Below are 24363 nucleotides of genomic sequence, written 5' to 3' on the forward strand. Positions count from 1 at the left end.
ATAAAAGGAACAATCCAACAAGATATGACAAGGGGCACTTGGGTGGCTCAGTGTGTTAAGAGGCTGCCTTCAGCTCAGATTATGGTACCAGGGTCCTGGATCAAGCCCCATGTTGGGCTCCCTGATCAGCAGGGAGTGTGCTTCTCTCTCTCTCTCCCTCTTCCTCTATCACCCATCCCCAGCTCATGCTCTCTCTCATGCTCTCTTGCAATGCGTACTCTCTCTCAAATAAATAAATATATTTTTTAAAAAAAATGTAACAATTGTAAATATTTATGGGAGCATCCAAATACTTAAAGCAGCTAATAACAAATATAAAGGACAGAACGGACAGTAATATAATTAACAGTAAGGGACTTTAACACCCACTTTAACACCATATCAATGGACAGATAATCCAGAGAGAAAATCAACAAGGAAACAGTGGTTCTAAATGAGACACTAGATCCAACAGACCTAACAGATATATTCAGAACATTCCATTCTAAAGCAGAACATTTTTTTCAAGTGCACATGGAACGTGATCTCCAGAACAGATCATCTACTAGGTCATAAAACAAGCCTCAACAAATTCAAAAAGACTTATTAAGTCATAGCATGCACCTTTTCTAACCACAATGCTATGAAACTAGAAATTAATCACAAGAAGAAATCTAGAAAGAATACAAGTACAGGGAAGTTAAATAACATACTTCTAAACAATGAATGGGTCAACCAAGAAACTAAAGAGGAAATAAAACATATATACAGACATTAAAATGAGAAACACAATGGTCCAAAATCTTTGGGATACAGCAAAAGTTCTAAGAGGGAAGTTACAGTCACACAACACAGGCTGACCTCAAGAAGCAAGAAAAGTCTCAACTGAGGGACCTAACCTTACATCTAAAGGTGCTAAAAAACAAACAAACAAACAAACCTAACAAAACTCCAAGCTATAGAAGGAAGAAAATAAAATAAAGACTGGAGCAGGAATAAATGAAACAGAAACTAAAAAAAACAGAACACATCAATGAAACCAAGAGCCGGTTCTTTGGAAAAAAAAAAAAATCAACAAAATTGATTAACACTAAAAAAAAAAAAAAAATCCAATCAATGGGCAGAAGACATGAAAAGAGATTTCTCCAAAGACATACAGATGGCCAAAAGGCACAGGAAAAGATGCCCAATATCCCTAATTATCAGAGAAATGCAAATCAAAACCACACTGACCACACTGAAATTTCACCTCTCATATGGGTCAAAATGGTTAAAATCAGAAACACAGGTAACAACTGTAGAGGACATAGAGAAAAAGGAACCCTTGTACACTGCTGGTGGGAATGCAAATTGGTGCAGACACGGTAGAAAACAGTATAGTGTTTCCACAAAAAATTAAACACAGAATTACCATACCATCCAGTAATTCCACTACTGGCTAGTCACCCAAAGATTACAGACACTAACTTGAAAAGTTATTTGCACCCCTATGTTTAATGCAGCATTATTTCTAATAGCCAAATTACAGAAGCAGCCCAAGTGTTCACAGAAAGATGACTTGATAAAAATATTGTAAGTACATACACACAAAATAGAAAATTAGCCATAAAAAAGAATGAAATCTTGACATTTACAACAACATGGATGAATCTAGAGAGTATAATGCTAAGCAAAACAAGCCAGTTTGAGAAAGACAAATATCAGATAGTTTCACTCATACGTGAAATTTAAGAAACAAAACTAAGAACAAGAGAGACCAATCAAGGAACAGTCTTAACTATGGATAACAGACTGGTAGTTACTACAGAGGAAGAGAATGGGGGAATGGATGGTATGATTACGGTAAAGGGTTAGATTAAGATTTTTACACTTATCATGAAGCACTGAGTAATATGTATAATTGCTGAATCACTATATTATACATCTGAAAATAATTTAACACTGTATTTTAACTGGAATTAATTTTTTTTAAAAAAAGGAATACTACTGGCAAAACAATATAAAACAGTATACTCTGGAGTTTAAAATATATGTAGAATTAAAGTATTCAACGGCAACAAAAAAAAAAGTAAGACAGGAAGGCATAAGTGGAGTCAACCTAGAAAAAATTTAACTACTAATATAAGGCTAGACTCTGATAAGTCAAGGATACAGGTTATGATCTCTAGAAAAATCACTAGGGCAATAAAAATGTCCTAATAACCTTGCAGGAAAGAAACAAATTAACAAAAAATTTCCTGAATAATCCAAAGAAGGGCAAGAAAGAAAAAAGGGGTGGAGGAAATAAAATGGGAAACAAGTAATGGATGACCGCTTTAACCCCAACTTTATCTGCAAATACAATAAATGTAAATCAACATAATACTAAAACTAAAAGATAACATTTATCAAACTGTATAAAAAACAAACCCAACTATATTTGCTGCTTATACAAGGAACACTTTGTTTTAAAGATTTTATTTACTTATTCATGAGAGACACAAAGAGAGAGGCAGAGATACAGGCAGAGGGAGAAACAGGCTCCCTCTGGGGAGCCTGATGTGGGACTCGATCCCAGATCCCTGGGATCACGACCTGAGGCAAAGGCAGACACTCAACCACTAAGCCACCCAGGGGTCCCTACAAAGAACATTCTAAATAGAAAAACAAAGAAATATTGAAAGAAAAAGCAGAACAAGATTATACCATGTAACCATAAGATGGCTGATGTGCCTATATTAAAATCAGACAAACTAAACTGAAAGCCAAAACACATTACTAGAAAAAAGAGGAGCATTTCATAAATAGGAAAAGGTCAATTCCACAAAAACATAATAACCCCTAACTTACATTATCTGAATAATATAGCCTCAGTATACAGAGAGCAAAAACAGAAGGTAAAGAATAGCCAAGTCCACAATCATACTTAACCTATCTCTCAGAAAATGACTTTAAAAAAAAAGGAGCAACAAAACCCATAAAGATAAAGAAGATGTGAAAGGTATTTTTTTTAATATTTTTTTAATTTTCTTTTATTTATGATGGTCACAGAGAGAGAGAGAGAGAGGCGCAGAGACATAGGCAGAGGGAGAAGCAGGCTCCATGCACCAGGAGCCTGACGTGGGATTCGATCCCGGGTCTCCAGGATCGCGCCCTGGGCCAAAGGCAGGCGCCAAACCGCTGCGCCACCCAGGGATCCCTGTGAAAGGTATTTAAGTGACAAATGTTTGACCTAACTGACATATATCATACATTACAATTCACAATGGCAAAACACATATTCCTTTCAAGGGCACATAAAACATTTACCAAAATACCATATGCTGAGACTATTAAACTAGATAGCACATTTCAAAGAATGAAATCAGTAACAAAAAAATAACTAAAAAGCCCCACATGGCAGAAATTAGGCACCATACTTCTAATTAACGCAAAAAAAGCCCTACCTACCATTTCTTACAACATGGATGGAATTGGAGGGTATTATGCTGAGTGAAATAAGTTAATCAGAGAAGGACAATCATCATGTGGTTTTACTCATACAGGGAATATTAAGAAATAGTGAAAGGGACTATAAGGGAACGGCGGAAAACTGAGTGGGGAAAAATTAGAGAGGAAGACTAGCCATGAGAGACTCCTAACTCTGGGAAACAAACAAAGGGTTGCAGAAGAAGAGGAGGTTGAGGGGATGGGGTGACTAGATGACGGGAGCTGAAGAGTGCACTTGATGGGATGAGCACTGGGTGTTATATGTTGGCAAACTGAATTAAATTTTAAAAGAAGAAAAAAAAAGCCCTACTGTTTTAAATACATATATAAGAAGTAAAAAAATCAATTATCTATTCTTCCATTTCAAAAAACTATAAAACAGCAAATTAAATTCAAAAAAGTAATAGAAGTACATTAAGCCTTATAAAGTATAAAGACTAAAGCAAAGACAGGCCATAAGATAAAACAGAATCAAAAAACATTTTCTTACAGGTGCAATGCCTGATTTATAACAAGGGAACCACTGAAATGTGACAGAGCAAGAACATCTGCTGCTGTCTCTCCTTTGCATACACACCTTATAATGAAATCACTTCCAGGGCTGCCCGGGTGGCTCAGCGGTTTAGCGCTGCCTTCAGCCCAGGGTGTGATCCTGGAGTCCCACGTCAGGCTCCCTGCATGGAGCCTGCTTCTCCCTCTGCCTCTCTCTCTCTCCTATGTTTCTCATGAATAAATAAATAAAATCTTAAAAAAAAAAAAAAAAGAAATCACTTCCAAACAGATAATACACTGAGATGTGAATCATAAAACTTCTACAAGAAAACCTTGAATAGTTCCAAATCTCCGAACAAGCAAAAATTTTGTAAATGGGCCCCAAAAGAATTAAACATAACTAGCTAAACTGAATCTCATTAAAATTACGAATTTTTCTTCATCAAAAAACATAAGAAACTGAAAGGCACATGACAAAGTACGAGGAAATATTGTCAATATGTATTTTCAACAAAAGATCTGAGTCCAAAATATATAAAGTTCCACAAATCAGTAAGATCACCCATTTTTTTTAAAGTACAAATGGCAGGCCCTTCATAAAACAGAATATCCAAATGACTAAGTATATGAAAAAGGTATTCATTGTCCATCAGAAAAATGGAAAAGTTACCTAAACGACAGATGAGAAAGACCAAGCATGCTAATGAGAACGTAGAGCAAACGCCAACCCTCATGTGCAGCGGAGAGTGCAAATTAGTACAAATACTTTGAAAACCAACTGATCCTATCTACTAAAGCTGAACATACATGACAATAAAATGCATACTTATGTGCAAAAAGATATGCAAGAGTTTTCAAAGAAGTATTATTTTTAATAGCCAAAAACTGGGAACTTAATGCCCATCAACAGTAGAACAAATAGATATGCTATGTTCCTAAAAAGGAATGTTTTACTCCCACCTAAGAGTGAGCTTTTCATGCAACTCCATGGACAAATCTCACAAATATAGCACACAGGGGGGTGACTGTGAGGCACAGGCGGGAGGCTTCTCGGGCGCCAGCAACGTTCTACCTGGCTTCAAGTGGCAGTTACACGGATGTGTGGTCATGTAGCCAAATTTCAAACCCCACCCACCATTATGTGCACCTTTTCAGTTATGTTTCATATTATACTTCCATAAAAGTTTCTTTAAACCTTAAAAGTGACTTATTCAAGGTAAGTAAACAAAAGGGGAAAACAAGATTAAGATGAACATTCAGGTGAAAAGAGTGAGAGCCTAAGGCAGGTCTATTCGTTGCCATGAAAAATGATCTCTTTAATCCTTTTATGACTGTGCTATACTTTCCAACTTGGATAGCACCATTCTATCATCAAACCCACAAGATAATGTTTTCTCCTAAAATCTTTTGCTTCAAGTGTGAAATTCAAGTTTTCTTACATGCCAGGAAGCCAGGTTCAAGAGATTTCATAATTTTAACTAAGAGAATATAATATAGCAATTAGCCATCAAAAGAGAGTGAATATGCAAAAAATATATACATATTAAAGAAACACATCATTACCCTAGAGAAAACAGTTAACAGTTAACACTCTACCTTTAATTTCATGCACTATCATTAGATGAATTCAGATGATACTCCAAGCAGGAACTGTAGGTTATCTAATTAATTAGGACTCAAAATTGCATTGTATATACTAATGACAGATAAGCTTAAATTAATCCTCATTCCATAAAAATAGTGGCAGGGATAGGAACTCCTTAAGATCAAACTTAGACAAGAACACAAGATGTTTTAAGTGTGCTATATTAAAATGAGTTCTATAACTAATCTCCGCTCCCTTGCTCCCTAAGTACATTCTTTTTTTTTTTTCCTAAGCACATTCTGATAATCCTTGCTCACTTGGTGAATTCATCTCCTTTCGAATTTCTATCTCAATATATATTAAAAGAAAGAGCTTGGGATTTAACTACCTAAAATACCATGTATATCCCCCCCCTTAAGTTTTTATATTTAAACTAAACTCCAGTGGCGTTTGGGTGGCTCACTCAGTTAAGTGCCTGCCTTTGGCTCAAGTCTTGATTCCAAGGTCCTGAGATCAGAGCCCCATGTCGGCCTCCCTGCTCAGCAGGGAGCCTGCTTCTTCCTTTCCCTCCTGTTCCCTCCTGTGCTCTCTCTCTCCCCCCATCAAATAAATAAATAAAATCTTTAATAAATAAAATTCCAGTTTCTAATTCTTATGTGAAAATACAATCTGAAATATTTAATCATAATTTACTCTTCCTTCCAAAATTGTCATTTATAACCATATCCTCCACATAACTGTGAGAACGAATTGCACTTTGAGAGCCACCTAAACATAACTGGACAGAGCAGGAGAGAAATATGCACTGTTGCAATGGTTCCAGGAACTGAGTCACATAATTTATCAGTAAATACTTCATTCCTCTCGAAATTATGAATTTTAAAGTAAGACAAAGGGTTTGCTTTATATTACAGTAACATAAGTGCACTCTTAAAATATTCTAGTTGCTTCTGAAATTATTCAAGGGCATATTTATATGCACCTTGAAGTCCTCAAACAGGTTTATGTTTTTTAAAGGAGTACGAATCTAAGAACATAAAGAGCTACAGTGCCATCTACTGGAGAACAAAGACCATGTTACTTCTGTGGCAAAGTTCACGATATTGTATAAAACAAATTCCAGAGTCATGTCTAAATCGCATTTCCATCAACCATATAAAATGTAATTAAGAGGGCAGCCTCGGTGGCCCGGGGGTTTAGCACTGCCTTCAGCCCAGGGTGTGATCCTGGAGTCCCGGGATCAAGTCCCACGTCAGGCTCCCTGCATGGAGCCTGCTTCTCCTGCCTGTGTCTCTGCCTCTCTGTCTCTCTCTTGAATAAATAAATAAAAATCTTAAAAAAAAAAATAAAATAAATAAAAATGGAATTAAGAGAAATCTGTTCACTTAACCATCTACCAAGAAGTTACAACCGAATCTGATGAGATTACAAACATCTACTACCCCACCTTACCACAAGAAAGGAAATTATGCCGAAGACTTGAAAATTAACATCCAGCTGGCTCAGAAACGACCTGGACTTCCTTCCTAATGACTTTTTCAAAATTCTAATTTCATAGTTCTCTTTAAAAAAAATGAAAAATATTTTTTTCAACAGTACTCATTCACTAAGCATTTGTTCTGTGCCCATATTAGATAGCCTCAAAAGCAGAGGACAAGAAGAAATCCACAACCTCCCTCTGCAAATAAAAAAACTCATAGAGCAAAGCAATAATATGAACACTGACTTGAGGAGAATACTTAACTTCTTCAGCAGTTAACACATTTTTCTTTTAAATATCAAATGCTTCACGAATGTGAATGTCATCCTACACAGGGACCATGCAAACCTTCCCAGCGCTACTCCAATTTTAGTATGTGTGCTGAAATAAGCACAATTGCATGCTTCCACATAGAGAACAAAGATTAAGAGGAACGTTCTTATACCTCCCTGAATCTGTAAAAGATTACACTGGGAAAGGAAGAGTGATGAAACTTACTGAGGTGCTACACGTCTCCAGTAACGATCAATTCCATTCTTAAAATATAGCACAGCAAGCCACCTTACATTTATATCCAGAGTGTGGTTTGTGAAAATATTCTGTAAATAAAAAACACAGTATTAAAATTAACATGTACTAAGTTAAATTACTATACCCATAATAAGGTATGGACAATACTTTAAATGTTTCACTTAAATTGAATCACTACAGAAATCATATTTTCTAAGTATCTACAACGCTACAATTCATATAAAATAGCACACCTGGTAGAAGTATGTTAATTTTTTAAGCGGAGTAATAAATATTTGGGACTCATTAAACTAGTCTACTTTTAGGTATGCTTGAAAATTTTCTGAATAAAAAATTAAACTCAGACACAAACCAAATCATGTATCACAACCTACACACACAAAAAAACACTGAAATAAATACCATCTCAGTTTTAAAAAAAACAGACTCACCAAGAATAGAATATTTTCTCTAGCGTCTTTAAAAATCAATCTGTTTTGAGGGGAAAAAAATTTTTATTCAATCTGTTTTTCTTACCTTTTTGCTACTGAGCCAAATACGCAAATTCCATTTTATATTTAAAATATCAAGTATGACTCTAGGCATGAGCAGTATATTCTTAAGTTTAACAAATAACTCAAACACTGTACCCATGAAGTAAAAAACACATGTCAACTTCTACAATTTTCTATTTTTACAAGATAAACAGTTTGACTCTGCATTTGCAACCCAGTCCCAAAATTCGATCAGTTTATGATCCAACTGGTAGCTTCACTGTCCTTGCCAAAAGCAAATCTCAAAAGTAAACCAGAGTTCTGAAATTTTCAGAAAAAGAAGAAATAAGGAAGACTCAATATAAAAAAGATTCTTTTATTCGTGTCATTAAGAAAATAATTTAATAAACCAAAAGCTTTGAACTCCTAGTAAAGTTTAAAGTATATATTGTTAATTACTATACTATTTTCCCTCTCACTCAGCAAAAGATCAAATATGTCAAGAAAATGAAATCTTTAGATGGGGAAAAGAAAACCAAGGTTTTTGGGGTTTTTTTTGGGGGGAGGGTTGAAAACCAAGTTTTAAAGTAACAGTGAGCAACACAGACCAGACTGATGTTGCACAGAGAGACCTAAACAACGCTGACAACATAAATTAACTAGAGCAAGAAAAAAGACAAAACATGAAAGTATACTACACCTACAGTCCTGAGGTCAGTATTAACATGCCAAAATAGAGTATCAGCAGAGGGTTGCCTTCTAAGCAGAAACTACCCTGCTCAGTTATTTATTCAACAATCAACAAACATTTCAAAACCCTCAAAAAGCCATGCCCTGAATTAACAAATGGCAGTATCAGTTTCATTAAGTAAACCGTCAATACAAGTAGATTCTTAGAACAATTAAAATACTGTGTCTCATTTTATTAAAAATAATAGTAAACTATTTTAGAACTTACCAACAACACTGAATAGAAACCTGGCTGTGTTTCCCATTGTTTCAACTGCTCCTCTGCTGGTTTTAACACAGCAGTATCCTGACTGGTGGCCTGTGTTAAGACCTGAAGAACAACAGTGCTGGCACTATTGAGATCCATGGAAACCTAGTAATGATAAGTTAACATACTTAAATAAACATTATAAATAAAAACACTAACATAAATGGAGAGAAAGCTTCAACACTCTGAATTTCTCCCATACTTCAATCATTTACTTATTACTCTTGCACGTTTCTGCTGGATTTTCATTTTTACTATGTAATCACCCATACTCTAACTTAAAATTCCAGTAACTCAAATGACTTTTGCTTAGATGAATTTATTTCTGATGGAAATTGTCTTCATTGTCCCATAAAGAGAAGGTAATAGTAAATTGGGAATAAGAAACCCACACACAAAAACCAAAGCTACTTAAATTAATTCTGATTAAATATCACTCTCTGCCTAAAACTAAGCATAATGCCTTCTTAGTTTTTAAAAGGAGATTAAGAAGTGTAATAAAAGACTTAACCATGGCAGCCCGGTTGGCTCAGTGGTTTAGTGCTGCCTTCAGCCCAGGGCCCAGGGCGTGGTTCTGGAGACCTGGGATCGAGTCCCACGTCAGGTTCCCTGCATGGAGCCTGCTTCTCCCTCTGCCTGTGTCTCTGCCTCTCTCTCTCTCTTTCTGTTTCTCTCATGAATAAATAAATAAAATCTTAAAAAAAAAAGACTTAACCACTTTATCCCTAGTAAGATCAAAAGGAAGAAAAATGAAATTCTTTGACTCAGCTAAGTACCTCATAACATCATCTTATATACTACCAAAAATAAGTGTCCAAAACATTTTTTATAAGTTAAAAGACAAATGTATATTCAAGAAACACTGGGGGGAAAAATGAACTAAATCAACAAATATAAGATATAATATCAAAATGTAAGCCCCAAATTAGAAAGGATCTTAAGGGTTAGAACACCTAACCTACCAAGTATCTAAAGCCATTCTAAAAAAAATTTAGCAATTTACTGAATTCTCTAACATTCGGCTTCTAATCACCTCTGAAACAGTATACAACTGTATACTTCCCCAAGTACGTATGATTGTTCACAATTATATGAAGTATGTAAAATTAAAATTAAATGCTAAAAATAGATAGAAAATAAACCTCAGTGCCAAAGGGACTGAGAATTAGTCTTTTGATTGTAGATGTATTTAAAACTAAGGCTGTTCCAGACAGTAAAAGTTTGAAGGTCATTAATCCACAAATATAGCCAAAGCAAACACTTCCTAAGAGCTGTAATTAAATTGCAATAACTAATGAAAACAGAAGGTCCCAATGCTGATTCAACAAGAAAGGACCCAAAATATTAAACCTTTCAAGGAAAACTAACCATTCTAAAGTCTTTGTGAGTAAAGCAGGGCTAGGACACAATAACCGGAATTAGACAAAATATTACCAATTAGCAATGGAGGTGGACTAAGATTTTAAATTGGTAGTCTTCCTTGACTGTATTTTTTTTTTAAGATTTTATTTATTTAGGGGCAGCCCAGGGGGCTCAGTGGTTTAGTGCCACCTTCAGCTCAGGGTGTGTGTGATCCTGGAGACCTGGGATGGAGTCCTACATAGGGCTCCCCTGCTTCTCCCTCTGCCTGTGTCTCTGCCTCTCTCTCTCTTTCTAGGTCTCTCATGAATAAATAAATAAAATCTTAAAAAAAATAAAAATAAAAAAAGATTTTATTTATTTATTCATGAGGGACACAGAGAGAGAGGCCAACATAGGTAAAAGGGCGAAGCAGGCTCCCTGCAAGGAGCCTGATGTGGAACTTGATCCCAGGAACCTGAGATCATGACCTAAGCCAAAGGTGTAGACTCTCAACCACTGAGTCACCAGATGCCCCTCCTTGACAGTATTTTAATTTTTTTTAATTTTTTTTTATTTATTTATGATAGTCACACACAGAGAGAGAGAGGCAGAGACACAGGCAGAGGGAGAAGCAGGCTCCATGCACCGGGAGCCTGACGTGGGATTCGATCCCGGGTCTCCAGGATCGCGCCCTGGGCCAAAGGCAGGTGCCAAACCGCTGCGCCACCCAGGGATCCCTTGACAGTATTTTAGAACTGACAAAGATACCTTGTAAATTGCTTCCTTCACTAACTAGGAGTTCCCTGAACAATGCCTGTGCTCATTATCACTGGAAAACAAGTGAATGAATTTTCACTCAATTAAGAGGGCTTGTTGGTATTGTATGATTTCAAAAACAGGCTACCTAAGAGAAATTTACTTTATGGAGCCCCTAGAAGGTATTTTAAAGAAATAGGTAGTATGTTTTTTCTGTCCAGGAGAAATATAATGCAGGCAACAAAAGCAAACCAAGTATGCAATTTTACACTTTCTAGTAACAACATTAAGAAACATTAAGTGGAAAGAAAAACATGGAATTATTTTTAAAATATCATAATTAACTCAATATATCCAAAATATTATCATTTCAACATAACTTTGAAAAAACTAATTTAGGGATCCCTGGGTGGCGCAGCGGTTTGGTGCCTGCCTTTGGCCCAGGGCCCGATCCTGGAGACCCAGGATCGAATCCCACATCAGGCTCCTGGCATGGAGCCTGCTTCTCCCTCTGCCTGTGTCTCTGCCTCTCTCTCTCTCTCTCTCTCACTATCATAAATAAATAAAAATTTAAAAAAAAAAGAAAAAACTAATTTATATATCTTATGCTTTTTTATACTGTCTTCAAAATCCTGTGTATTTAATACTTAAAGCACATCTTATCTTGAACTAATCACATTTCAAGTACTCAATAGCCAAGTGGCTGGTGGAATTATGCTACTGAGGTAGCATAATTCTGGAAAAGCTCTACTCAAAGTGTGGTCCGAGGACTGGCAACACCAGCAACCCATCACAGAAAAAAATTCTCAATTCTCTCTCGAAACCTACATTGTGAAAACAGGCGACAGAGGTCAAAAATTTGTGCCTTAGTTAAGTTCTCTAGGTAAATCTTCTAACTGCCAAAGTTGAAGGAGCACAATTTTTTAAAATTTTTAGAAGGAAGGAAGGGGGGGGAGGGAGGGAGGAAGAGAGGGAAGAAGGAAAGAAGGCAAGGAAGCAAGCGAGCAGCCCAGGTGGCTCAGCGGTTTAGCGCCCCCTTCAGCCCTGGGCCTGATCCTGGAGACTCTGGATGGAGTCCCACGTCGGGCTCCCCGCATGGAGCCTGCTTGTGTCTCTGCCTCTCTCTCTCTCTCTGTGTCTCTCATGAATAAATAAAATCTTAAAAAAGAAAGAAAGAAAAGAAAGACCATGAGCTCAGAACAGAGGTTGAGAGAAGACGACTTCCCACTGAGTGGGAAGCCCAACACGGGGCTCAATTCCAGGACCCTGAGACCATGACCATAGTCAAAGGCAGACACCTAACCGACTGAGCAACCCAGGCACCCAGAGAAGCACAACTTCTGAACATCTAAAACTGACATATATCTGAAAGTCCAGCTCTGCTGCTAATGGATGACAAATACAAGTAGTTTTGATTATACATTCCTATAAAAGTAGACCAGCACCAATCTGAAGTTCTCACAGGGAAACATCTATGGTATGAAGAACACTAATTTGGTAATTCTTTACCAATTAATGGCAGAGCAGCCAGCTAAAATTAAAAAAAAATTTTTAGGGACACCTGGGTGGTTCAGTGGTTGGGTGTCTCCCTTCAGCTCAGGGTCCTGGGATTGAGTCCCGCATTGGGCTCCTTGTGAGGAGCCTGCTTCTCCCTCTGCCACATATGTCTCTGCCTCTGTGTGTGTGCGTGTGTCCCTAGTGAATGAATAAATAAAAATCTAAAAAAAAAAAAAAAAAAATTTAAAAAACATCAATATCCGAGCATATTATATGGAAAGAACTATACTAAATGCTTTCTTTATTCATTTATTTATTCCTAGTAATAATTCTATGTAGTAGATACTATTATCATCCACCATCTTTTAAGTAGAAAACTAAAGGATCAGAGACCTTATTACCTCACCAAGGCCATGATCTACTAAACAGCAGGGCTTAGACTGGAACACCAAAGTCACTGTTCTTAATCAGTATCTAATACTGTCTCCTTTCAGGGACAGAAATGATATCTACACAACTCTGCAGTCCCAGGTGCTCAACAAGATACATGATCTGTGCTTAATAGGTATTTGGTGAATAAAGAAAAGTGATCAATTTTGAACCAAAGAGTACTTTAGACTGAACCACATGGCAGCTAATTAACAGATTTATTCAATAAAGCTACTGAAAGCCTGATGTGTACCAGGCAATGTTCTAGGTGCTGAGACTAAAGTAGTGAACAAAGCAGTTTCCTTGGCTTCATGCTGCTTACATTCTAGGGAAAGAAGTCATTTTTATTTTGTTTTGTTTTGTTTTTAAAAAAAAAAAAAGCAAGAGGGCAGCCCCCATGGCGCAGCGGTTTAGCGCCACCTGCAGCCCAGGGCATGAGAGAGAGAGAGAGAGAGAGAGAGAGCCAGGTAGGTAGCAAGCTAGTACATGGCAGAGTGAGGCCTGATAACCAAATCTCTCGGAGACACACAAGTTCTTCCCAACAGAACAGAAAATGGCCTCACCACACCACCCCGACTCCCCAGCACCTACAAATACGCCGTGTTCTCACATAATAGGTTCCTGGAGAAACTGTCAAAACGATTCCTGAATCGGTCCCATGTCAGGCTCCCTGCATAGAGCCTGCTTCTCCCTCTGCCTGCGTCTCTGCCTCTCTCTCTCTGTCTCTCATGAATAAATAAATAAAATCTTTAAAAAAAATTTTTTTAAATAAAAAAGGTAAGAAAAAAGAAAAAGCAACAATGGTAGTAATATAAAAAAAAATACAATAATGTTAAAGTTCAACTGCAAGTTTCCAGTGGGCGTTCATGGAAGGTTTCTCTTAAGTGGCATTTATAAGAGACATGAAAAACAAGAGACCTTCATGAATAAATAGGTAAAGAAAATTTTAAAAAGAAAAGAAAGAGACCCAGGCATGCAAAGATCTGAAAGCAGAACTTCAGACAAATGGGAAAAACAATGGAAAACAAGGCCTTACGATTAGAAACAAGAAGGCCAGTATGATTAACACTTAATGAGAAAAAGGGAAAATGAAACCAGATAAGGTTGAAAAAGTAGGCAGGAACAGATCATGTATGACCCTGTAGGAGAAAAAAGGGTCTAGACTTTTATACATGTACAAAAAAAGCCACTGGAAAAATATGTGAATATATGAATATAAATATAAGAGACAAAAGGTTCTATCAGAATTCATCCCTACCCAACCCTACTCTTCAAGTAAAAAGAAAAATGGCCATGTCCGTAACTGAGCTGGTGACTGACAGTTCTCTTCATTTTAAAGGTCTGTTTGTTTCTTCACCACATTTAGGAAATTATCTGTGGGTGAGTTGGACACAATGGGAATATGCTTTTCCCTAACAGTTGTTCTTTCATCTACTAGTTTTAACATTTTGGGAGATACTACTTCAAAAATAAAATCACTGATTACTGTTAACCTCCAAAACAATTTTTACCTACAGTAAAACTGTGCAGACCACTCACATATACACACGTCTTCACACTGCATACTTGTCTGGACTTTTACAGCAAGTGAAGGTCTATATACAGGTATCCTTCATGCTTCACTTTACACTCACCATTCATCTGTTCCAATGGAATTTGCTAGAGTTTCCATCCCTATTTCCCTCCAATACCTTGCATCATCCAGGTCCTCCACAGAAGCATATAATACCCTGTCCCTCTGCCCCCACTTTTGAACCTGGTTCCCAAGAAGCCCATCTAGTCTGGGATGAAGATCTCAGTTCATGTATTTCTGGAGAACCAAAATTGGTTGTGCCAAGTACTATGATCATTGTCAGGTGATAATCAGAAAGGGTCCCTTTCTTTACCCCAATTCTGGGAGATAATGAGATGGGGCAACAGAGAACTATTGTAATCACTAAAACAAACTGTAAAAAATAAGGTTCTAGTATACCAGTTGGAATCCAGAGTGTATTTCCTCCACAGAAACAGTATTACGAGTGTTTAATCTAATGGGTAAAGACTTTTAGGTCTGAGAAAGAAATCACCATTCAGATCTTCTACTGGAAAGATTACTAAGTGCTAATTAGCTTATAAAGGAAGCTTTAAAGGGCAATCAGTTCCTAAACTGCAGATTAAATGCATCATCAAAAATAATGATTCAATAATGACAGACCTATAATAGATTACTTAAAATACCACATAGCTAGAGCCTATTAAATTCTTTAAAGGTGCCATAACAAGGCTATAAAAGCAAATATGGCATGTGGAATAATATCACTGTTGTATAAAATGAAACACTTATACAACTATTAACAGAGTTGTCCAGGGTCAGGTAGCAAGCTAGTACATGGCAGAGTGAGGCCTGATAACCAAATCTCTCTGAGACACACAAGCTCTTCCCAACAGAACAGAAAATGACCTTACCACACCACCCCGACTCCCCAGCACCTACAAATACGCCATGTTCTCACATAATAGGTTCCTGGAGAAACTGTCAAAACGATTCCTGAATCCATTATAATCTAAAAAGAGAATGTTTTCTCAGTAGTAAATATTCATACAGTACTCATTTGTAGAATTCTCATGAAAGGACAGCAACGATGATAAAGAACATGATGAAGAATGGGAAGAAATGCATTGAGCCATTTTAATGTAACAGTGTGGAAATAAACTTCACTTGGAAAAAATGATACAGGACTACTGACTATTGGTGGTCAGGTTAGAGGACAGTATACCCAGCAAACTTTCAATACCCTTTTTGGAACTAGCATGCAGAAATTTAATAGGGTTGCTAATGTTATTTCCACTTAGCAATGAAGCAAACACAGTAGCTTGTCCCCCAAAAAACCAAAGAGCTGAGAGTTAATAGAGAAAGAGAAGAGGTGAAGAAGAAGGGGAGGGAGGAAGGCAGGTGGAAGGTAAGGGAGAGACAGACAGGGACAGTTAACTCATGGGAGAAGCTAATGGTATTTTTCAAAGAACTTAAAAGGATCTTCATGGAGACCATCACCAGATAAGCCTGAGGCCAGGGAGGCAAGCCTCTCACAGTGGAAGCACACACAGGTAGTGTCTCTGCTGTACAGACATCTATGCGTAGTGAGACGTCTGTATGAAAAAAATGAATGCTCACGCTTCCTACTTAATGTACACAAGAGATTTCTGATTTTCATTAATATCCATAATTTCAAATTTAGAGAACCAGAGGTGAAAGTGGTTGTATTTTATCAGCTCTGAACTATAAAGGAGAACTAGTCAAAATCTCAATGTATATTCTTTTTTCTCTAAAAACAATAGGAAAGGAGAAGGTGCAAATTAAAAAGACAAGCATTTCACTCTTCGCACTATTTTACAACTCGGCAAGTTGAATTTATTACTGGAGTTCTTGTAGTCTTTGATATTATTAAGGTCTAAGCAACTCAGAAATAAGGGACCAAGAGCCTAAAAATAATCATTCTCTAAAAACAATAGGAAAGGAGAAGGTGCAAATTAAAAAGACAAGCATTTCACTCTTCGCACTATTTTACAACTCGGCAAGTTGAATTTATTACTGGAGTTCTTGTAGTCTTTGATATTATTAAGGTCTAAGCAACTCAGAAATAAGGGACCAAGAGCCTAAAAAGTCCAGTCCATAACTGGACTTTCTAGGCTCATTTCTGGAAGTTCCTTTCCAAATTCTGGAAAAATCTGAAGTCCAAAGATATACAGATATGCCTGTAGTTGGAAACTTACTAATTTTCATTAAAACAAACAAGTAGATAAGGGAAAAGTCAGCAAGCACCCTATCTGCCACCCACAGACAGATGACAGGCATTAAAGGCCTGAAATGCCTTTAATTTCAGCCACGATGATTTTCTTCAGACTACATTTTCTGTATTTGTCTTTAGTTTTAAAACATGCCACACAAACAATAACTCCACACCACTATCAAATATTAAAGTGGTGAGCGAGGGGAGCCTGTGGGGCTCAGTGGTTTAGCGCCACCTTCAGCCCAGGGCGTGATCCTGGATACCCGGAATCGAGTCCCACGTCGGGCTCCCTGCATGGAGCTTGCTTCTCCCTCTGCCTGTGTCTCTGCCTCTCTCTCTTCCTGTGTCTCTCATGAATAAATAAATAAAATCTATTAAAAAATAAATAAATAAAGTGGTGAGTGAAATGACAGAAAAAAAAAGGTGTACAATACAAATGGAACAAAAAAAGTTTCAAAATCAAAAAAGGCTCCCCCAATAAAATAACTTATTCAGGCATGGATCAATAAAGGATGCAAAAACCATTAAGTGAAAGAACAACTTTTAGAAACAGAATAGTCCCAGTGCAATCAAATTAGATTACTTGCTATATGCAGTGAAGAAACAGACCTTTAAATGCAGACATCTGTCAGTCATCAGATCAATCAACTGAACAAACTTAGCATCAACAGCTGCACAACCTGACCTTAAGCGCCTCCTGATGTAATGCAATAAGTATGCAACCTCACCTCTAAAATACCAAATATCATCTGCCTTATACTAACCAAGACTCTAGACTCTACTTGCAGTTTAAGAGAACCAGAAGAGAGAGAAATAGTGAAATGGTGACACTAGCCAATTTCAAGGCTTACAATAAAGCTACAGTAATCAAGGCTGAGTGGTACTGGCAAAAACAGACAAATAGATCAATGCAACAGATTAGACAGCCCAGAAATAGGCCCATCCAGCTGACATGTAACAAGCAAAAGTTGGGATGCCTGAGTGGCTCAGCCCTTGAACATTTGCCTTCAGTTCCGGGATCAAGTCCCACATCCCGCTTCCCTGCATGAAGCCTGTTTCTCCTCTGCTTATGTCTCTGCCTCTCTCTCTCTGTCACTCACAAATAAATAATCTTAAAAAAAGAAGAAGAACAAGAAGAAGAACAAGAAGCAGCAGCAGCAGCAAAGGCAATACAAAATGAGCAAAGACAGTCTCTTCAACAAATGGTGCTGGAACAAATGAACATTCACATTCCAATAAATTAATCCAGACAGACCTTACACCCTTCACAAAAATTAACTCAAAGCAGATCACAGACTTAACTGTAAAACACAAAACTATAAAATGCCCAGAACATAGGAGAAACCATGGATGGGTTTTTCAGGGTACAGTGATGCCTTTTTAGATTCAACCCTGAAGACATAATCCATGAAAGAAATAACTGGTAAACTGGACTTCGTTAAAATTAAAAACTTGGGCAGCCCAAGTGGCTCAACGGTTTAGCGCTGAATTCTGCCCAGGGCATGATCCTGGAATCCTGGGATGGAGTTCCGTATCAGCGTGGAGCCTGCTTCTCCCTCTGCCTGTGTCTCTGCCTCTCTCTCTGTGTGTCTCTTATGAATAAATAAATACAATCTTAAAAAAAAAAAAACTAGAATGGCTATAATCAGAAAGATATATAATAAAAGATATTGGTGAAGTTGTGGAAAAACTAGAACCCTCATGCATTCCTGATGGGAATGTAAAGCGGTGCAGCCACTTTGGAAAAGTCTGTCAGTGTCTCAAAATGTTAATCAAAGAGAATATAAGACTGAAAAATTCTACCTCTTGGTATATACCCAAGAGAAATGAAAATTTATGTCTACATTTGTTATCCATCTATACAAAAATGTCAACAGCAATATTATAAGAGCAATAAGTAAAAACAACGCAAAAATGGGAATTCCAAACAAAGGAATAGTATTTGGCAATAAAAAGGAATGGAATTCTGCAACATGCCACAACACGAATGAAACCTGAAAACATCATGCTAAGTCAAAGAAGCCAGTCACAAGGACCACACAGTGACTCTTTTAATTAAATGTCTAGAACAGGCAAATTTATAAAAATAAAAAGTATATAGGTGATTGTCTAGGGCTGAAGGATTGGGGAAAAATGTGGCGTGGTTGCTGATGGGGATGTGGTTTCTATCAGGACTGATGAAAATGTTCTAAAATTGGCTATAGTGACAGCCACACAACTCTGCAAATACACTAAAAACAAGTGAACTGTACACTTCTAGTGGGTGAACTGTATGGTCTGTGCATTATACCTAATAAAGGTGTTCTGTTTTTTTAGGTCCCTTTACTATGTAAATGATGAAGTCAGCAAGAAACAAAGAAGTGACTACAGAAATGAAAAACATGTGGCTGGATTTATCAACAACCATAACTGATGTTAATTCAGAACAAGGAAGACCATTGGTTCAAGAAACTAAAGCAAGATGAGAGCATGTAAGATTTCTGACACAGGAACACCTAGGTGACTCAGTGGTTGAGCATCTGCCTTCAGCTCAGGTTGTGATCCCAGGGTCCCGGGATCAAACCATGCATTAGGCTCCCTGCAAGGATCCTGCTTCTCCCTCTCCCTATGTCTCTGCCTCTTTCTCTTTGTCTCTCACGAACAAATAAGTAAAATCTTAAAAAAAAAAAAAAAAAAAAGATTTTTGACTCAAACCAAGGATATTCCAAAGATACTAGCCCCGTTCAAATCCATACTACACTATACTGAAGCATCCCCATGAGTCTTCATGCAGATTGTCAAAGACTGACTACCTTAGAATAAAAGATATGCAACAATACATACGTAACAAGGAGGAGAAAACATCCTTCCTTGCCTTCCCTTCTCTACTATTAAAATACTCCATCTGATCAAGAGTTCCAAAGGACCTACAAATTCCTGCTTGGTGACAGAACCTACAATTAAGCTTAAATCCTCCTAAACCAATCAGGACTTAAAACTACTCTCTTTAGTCTGTTTTGTAATTAGAGAAATATCTATGATGTCAAATAAATACATACATAAGACTATATAAAAACCAACAGGAATTGGGACACCTGGGTGGCTCAGTGGTTGAACATCTGCCTTTGGCTCACGGTGTGATCCCAGGGGTCTGGGATGGAGTCCCACATCGGGATCCCTGCAGGTGGCCTGCTTCTCCCTCTGCCTGTGTCTCTGACTCTCTCTGTGTCTCTCATAAATAAATAAATAAAATCTAAAAAAAAAAAAAGGAATAAAAGACAAACAGGAAACACATCATATTGTAAACAATCATTGTGCTAAGATAGTCCCAGGAATTACAAGAATTCTTATATTCTAAAGATTTATTAACCTTAGTGATGGAAAAAAAAACACTTTTTTAAAAGGTCAAGATTTTTCCCTTTATAGCTGCTCTAAATTTCCATGGAAGTATTTGCTTGATTTCTCTTCCTTATCCTAAAACATCACAATTTCTCAAGAGGGGCAAATCCTCATTTATTTCTTATCAGGTACATACCAAAAAATCATGGCAACATATTAAAGATACAATAGTTAAGTAGGTAATGTGGCTAACTATCACACTGTCATAACAGTTCACAAGAGAAAACTTTAAAATTTCATCTTTCGGGATCCCTGGGTGGCGCAGCGGTTTGGCGCCTGCCTTTGGCCCAGGGCGCGATCCTGGAGACCCGGGATCAAATCCCACATCGGGCTCCCGGTGCATGGAGCCTGCTTCTCCCTCTGCCTGTGTCTCCGCCGTTCTCTCTCTCTCTCTCTCTCTCTCTCTCTCTCTCTCTCTCTGTGACTATCATAAATAAATAAAAAATTTAAAAAAAAATTTCATCTTTCAGTAGCAAGAGTAGATAAGCAACAGTTTACCACATTAGCAGAATTTGTGATGGCAATGTTTACCAAAAGACAATCTTTCTGATTCAGGGGACTCTGAGTGTTGCAGTCCAACTGCAGCTTTAACTAGTGTCACCTCTACAAGACATTTAATATTCTTACTATTTGGTGTTTATAGAGACATTATTTTAAAATCTCTAACAGTTTGAGAAAAATGAAACTAACCTGAAAATTCATATTTATTATGTCCTTTCCCTTAAGCTTCATATATTGTATACAATACATACCCATCACATAAAAGGAAAACGAATTTCTATTTGTAAGCAAAAGTGTCTTTAACTTCATTTCTAAGTATTCTCCATCCCAGTGTCCACATCAACTTTTTTACCAAGTAATACACTGCTAGATCACTAATCCTCAGGTATAAAAAAGAAATCGAGTAACCTGCAGAGCCACCTGATGGCAGTAGTCCAGACCACACCCCTAACAGTATGCTCCAAGCTTCCTAACCATTTTCCCCTCAAGGAGGGCCAGGGAAGAAGAGAACACTGGCATTTTCAGTGACCACTTGGCCAACACAATCATCTGGAAATAGAGCAAGGGTTTTCTGGGTTCAAAAAGCTAGGGCAAAGAACACTAAAAGGAGAGGCTCTGAGGGAAAGAACTGAATGAGAACATAAAAAATAACGTAATGCAAGGACGGATTTAAAACATGAAAATGAAAACTTCACCTTAAAGCAAACAAAACACAACAACCACAGAACTTCCTTACACCACTGTCTCCACTTTTTTAAGTTAAGTACTGAATCATTAAATACTCCCTACCAAAAGATAACATGAGATGAAGACATGAATGTATCCTGAGCTTTACACAAAGAAAATACGATGGAATTTAAGAAAATGTAATAGCATATAAGCGGCGTTTTAACAAATCGTAACTGAGAAACTGGAACAAGAACAGAGTGATATAAGGGATGAAATCAGCTAGTAAGAAAAGCACTGCAGAATCCACAGTAAAGAGAAACATAAAATTTCAGAAAAAAAGAACAGCCAATGAGAAAATGGTATTAATAGCTTGAAAGCTCCTAATTTTCCTTCTGGAAGAAGCAGATGAAAAGTATAAGCAACATAGAACTGACCACGTATTACTAGAGCATTTTCCTAAAGAGGGATGAAGGGAAGACGTAATTTTTTTTTAAAAGATTAATTCCTGCAAGTCGAGTCCTGATGTACTGCTCAAGTCTACAAAGCTATAAGAGATTTATTCTTGGAGAATAATAGGAAATACTACAAAACTGCCAAACTACTGGAGTCAAAAGCAAAGTAGGAAAAGATAAATCAATTTCTGTGAAGACCAGGGAAAAATTCAAAGATAATCAAAAGAGAAAAGTTATACTAGGAAACTTAAGAGCTATTTTATTACTTTTCTAAAATATTTATTTTTTTAAGCGCTGTCTATGGGCTCAAACTCAAGATCCCAAGACCAAGAGTCACATGCTCTACCAACTGTGCCAGCCAGCTATCCTGACATTTCAAGAAAACAAAGTCTGAAATTACAAGAAAGCAGCTTGCCAAAATAACTAGTTAAATCTAAATCTAACCAAGCCCCTATATCTTGCTAACATAGTACTTAGAAGGGAAGTTAGGTGGAGGTAACATGAAAAGATTGACTCTAAGAGCTGATCATTGTTAAAGCTGGGTGATAGGTAGACAGAGATTCATTTTAAGATTCTACTCTTGGGTATGTTGGTTGTATTTATTTTTTATTTTTTTAAAGATTTTATTTATGTATTCATGAGAGAGACAGGGAGGGAGAGAGAGAGAGAAAGGCAGAGGCAGAGGCAGAGGGAGAGGGAGAAGCAGGCTCCATGCAAGAAGCCTGACGTGGAACTCGATCCCGGATCTCCAGGATAGGGCCCTGGGCTGACGGTGGCGCTAAACCGCTGAGCCACCTGGGCTGCCCAGGTATGTTGTTTTTCAAATGGGAGCTAACAGACTATGACACAGATCATCACTAAGGCTGTTGTTCACAGCTAACATCACCTCCTCTGGAAAAGTACAACTGCACTAGATAGTAAAGTACTCCTTCTCCAACGCCATCCATTCAATATACTCAGCTACTAAAACTGGGGCACACTGGAGCACCTGGGTGGCTCAGTCAGTTGAGCATCTGACCCTTGATCTCGACTCAGGTCATGATATCAGGATCATGAGATTGAGCCACATGCCAGTCTCTGTGCTGGTTAAGGAGCCTGCTTAAGATTCTCTCCTCTCCCTCTGCCCCTCCCCCGACTCTTCCTCTCTCTCAAAAAACAAAAAAAGGAAAGAAAAAAATGGGGCACATCAAGGCAGCAAAATTTAGCAATACCTTTTATTGTGAATATCTAACACCCTTTGTTCTAGTCCTGCACTCTCTAATCAACTTCCTAATATTTACTTGGCTTATCATTAGACTGTTTTACATTTATTCATTCATTCAAGATTTTTTTTTCATTCAAGTATTTAATGGACACCTACAAATGCCAAGTATTATTCTGGCACTTGAAATGTTATCGATGAACTAAAAAGCCAGAAAGAGGGGTCCCTGGGTGGCTCAAGTGCCTGCCTTCGGCCCAAGGCGTGATCCTGGAGTCCCGGGATCGAGTCCTGCATCAGGCTCCCTGCATGGGGCCTGCTTCTCCCTCTGCCTGTGTCTCTGCCTCTCTCTCTCTCTCATAAATAAATAATAAATGTAATCTTTAAAAAAAAAAAAAGGCCAGAAAGAAAAACTCCCTGCTCTTATAGAAAGTATAATCTAGTGGTGGAGACAGGGAAATAAATGGGTAAATTGTACAGTATTTAAGAAGGCAGTAAACAAGACCAGAAGACAGTTGTTAAGAGAAGTCTAGTCCAATAAGCACCAATGTGCATGTCTCACTGGGAGTTTTTAATAAAACGGCATTGATAAAGTACAATAAATCTCTTGCCTGTTCAGTATACACAAGAATCAGAGCTTAAAAAGTTTATCCTATGGGACACCTGGATGGCTCAGCCTCTGCCTTCGGCCCAGGGCGTGATCCTGGAGTCCCGCAATCGAGTCCACATCAGGCTCCCTGCGTGGAGCCTGCTTCTTCCTCTGCCTGAGTCTGCCTCTCTCCCTGTCTCTCATGAATAAATAAATATTTAAAAAAAAAAGGCTTATCCTAAACAACAGTGACGCTCAGCAAGGTACTGCCAGTCCTGAGGCCTCAACTACTGTCACCATCACCCTCTTTGACATCTCTTTATTTGAAACAAAAAACACATCTGTATAAAAACTACTAAAGACCAGCAATTACAGTTATTGGCTTTAAAGTTGCATCTTTTATGTAAAACAAAGAAAAGGGAAGGAAAAGTAGTAGGCTAGATTTTGAGCAAGATACGGTCCTTTGAACTGGAGTAATAACACAGCCTAAATTTAAACGACTGTATCTGAAGGGATTTAAGTTTAGTCGGAACCTTTCACTAAATGCTAAGGAATCATCAGTCCTCTCCAAATATATAAATCTTTGATTGACAGCTTCCAACTACTATCCAGGACATCATTGTCCATAATGCTGTCTTAAAAGGATCTCATTCTTCTAAGAGTCTAGCCTAAGGAATCCCTGCATTTATAAAAATTCATTAATTAAAACATGTATGGGCTACATGCCAGTAATGTTCCCATAACGAGCAACTATAATACACTTTATCATTAAAAAAACGTT

The 24363-nt window shown here is 37.6% G+C and overlaps 1 protein-coding gene and 1 non-coding gene across 3 annotated transcripts in view; both read right to left on the bottom strand.

Moving 5' to 3' along the window:
* IPO11 (importin 11) overlaps nt 1-24363 on the bottom strand; it is a 198179-nt gene that overhangs the window by 165192 nt on the left and 8624 nt on the right. For both annotated transcript variants that reach the window (XM_055332731.1, XM_055332732.1), the window contains exons 2-3: nt 8967-9110; nt 7503-7603 (exon numbers count right to left, since the gene is read on the bottom strand). In XM_055332731.1, coding sequence (XP_055188706.1) covers nt 7503-7603; nt 8967-9104 — 239 coding nt within the window. In that variant the 5' untranslated portion in view covers nt 9105-9110. The remainder of the gene's footprint in view (nt 1-7502; nt 7604-8966; nt 9111-24363) is intronic.
* LOC129514302 (U6 spliceosomal RNA) lies at nt 7296-7398 on the bottom strand. The gene has a single exon (XR_008665378.1). It is a non-coding gene; the product is annotated as a U6 spliceosomal RNA (small nuclear RNA).

This window comes from Nyctereutes procyonoides, unplaced genomic scaffold, assembly GCF_905146905.1.
Source record: "Nyctereutes procyonoides isolate TBG_1078 unplaced genomic scaffold, NYPRO_anot_genome, whole genome shotgun sequence".
Lineage (NCBI taxonomy): Eukaryota > Metazoa > Chordata > Mammalia > Carnivora > Canidae > Nyctereutes > Nyctereutes procyonoides.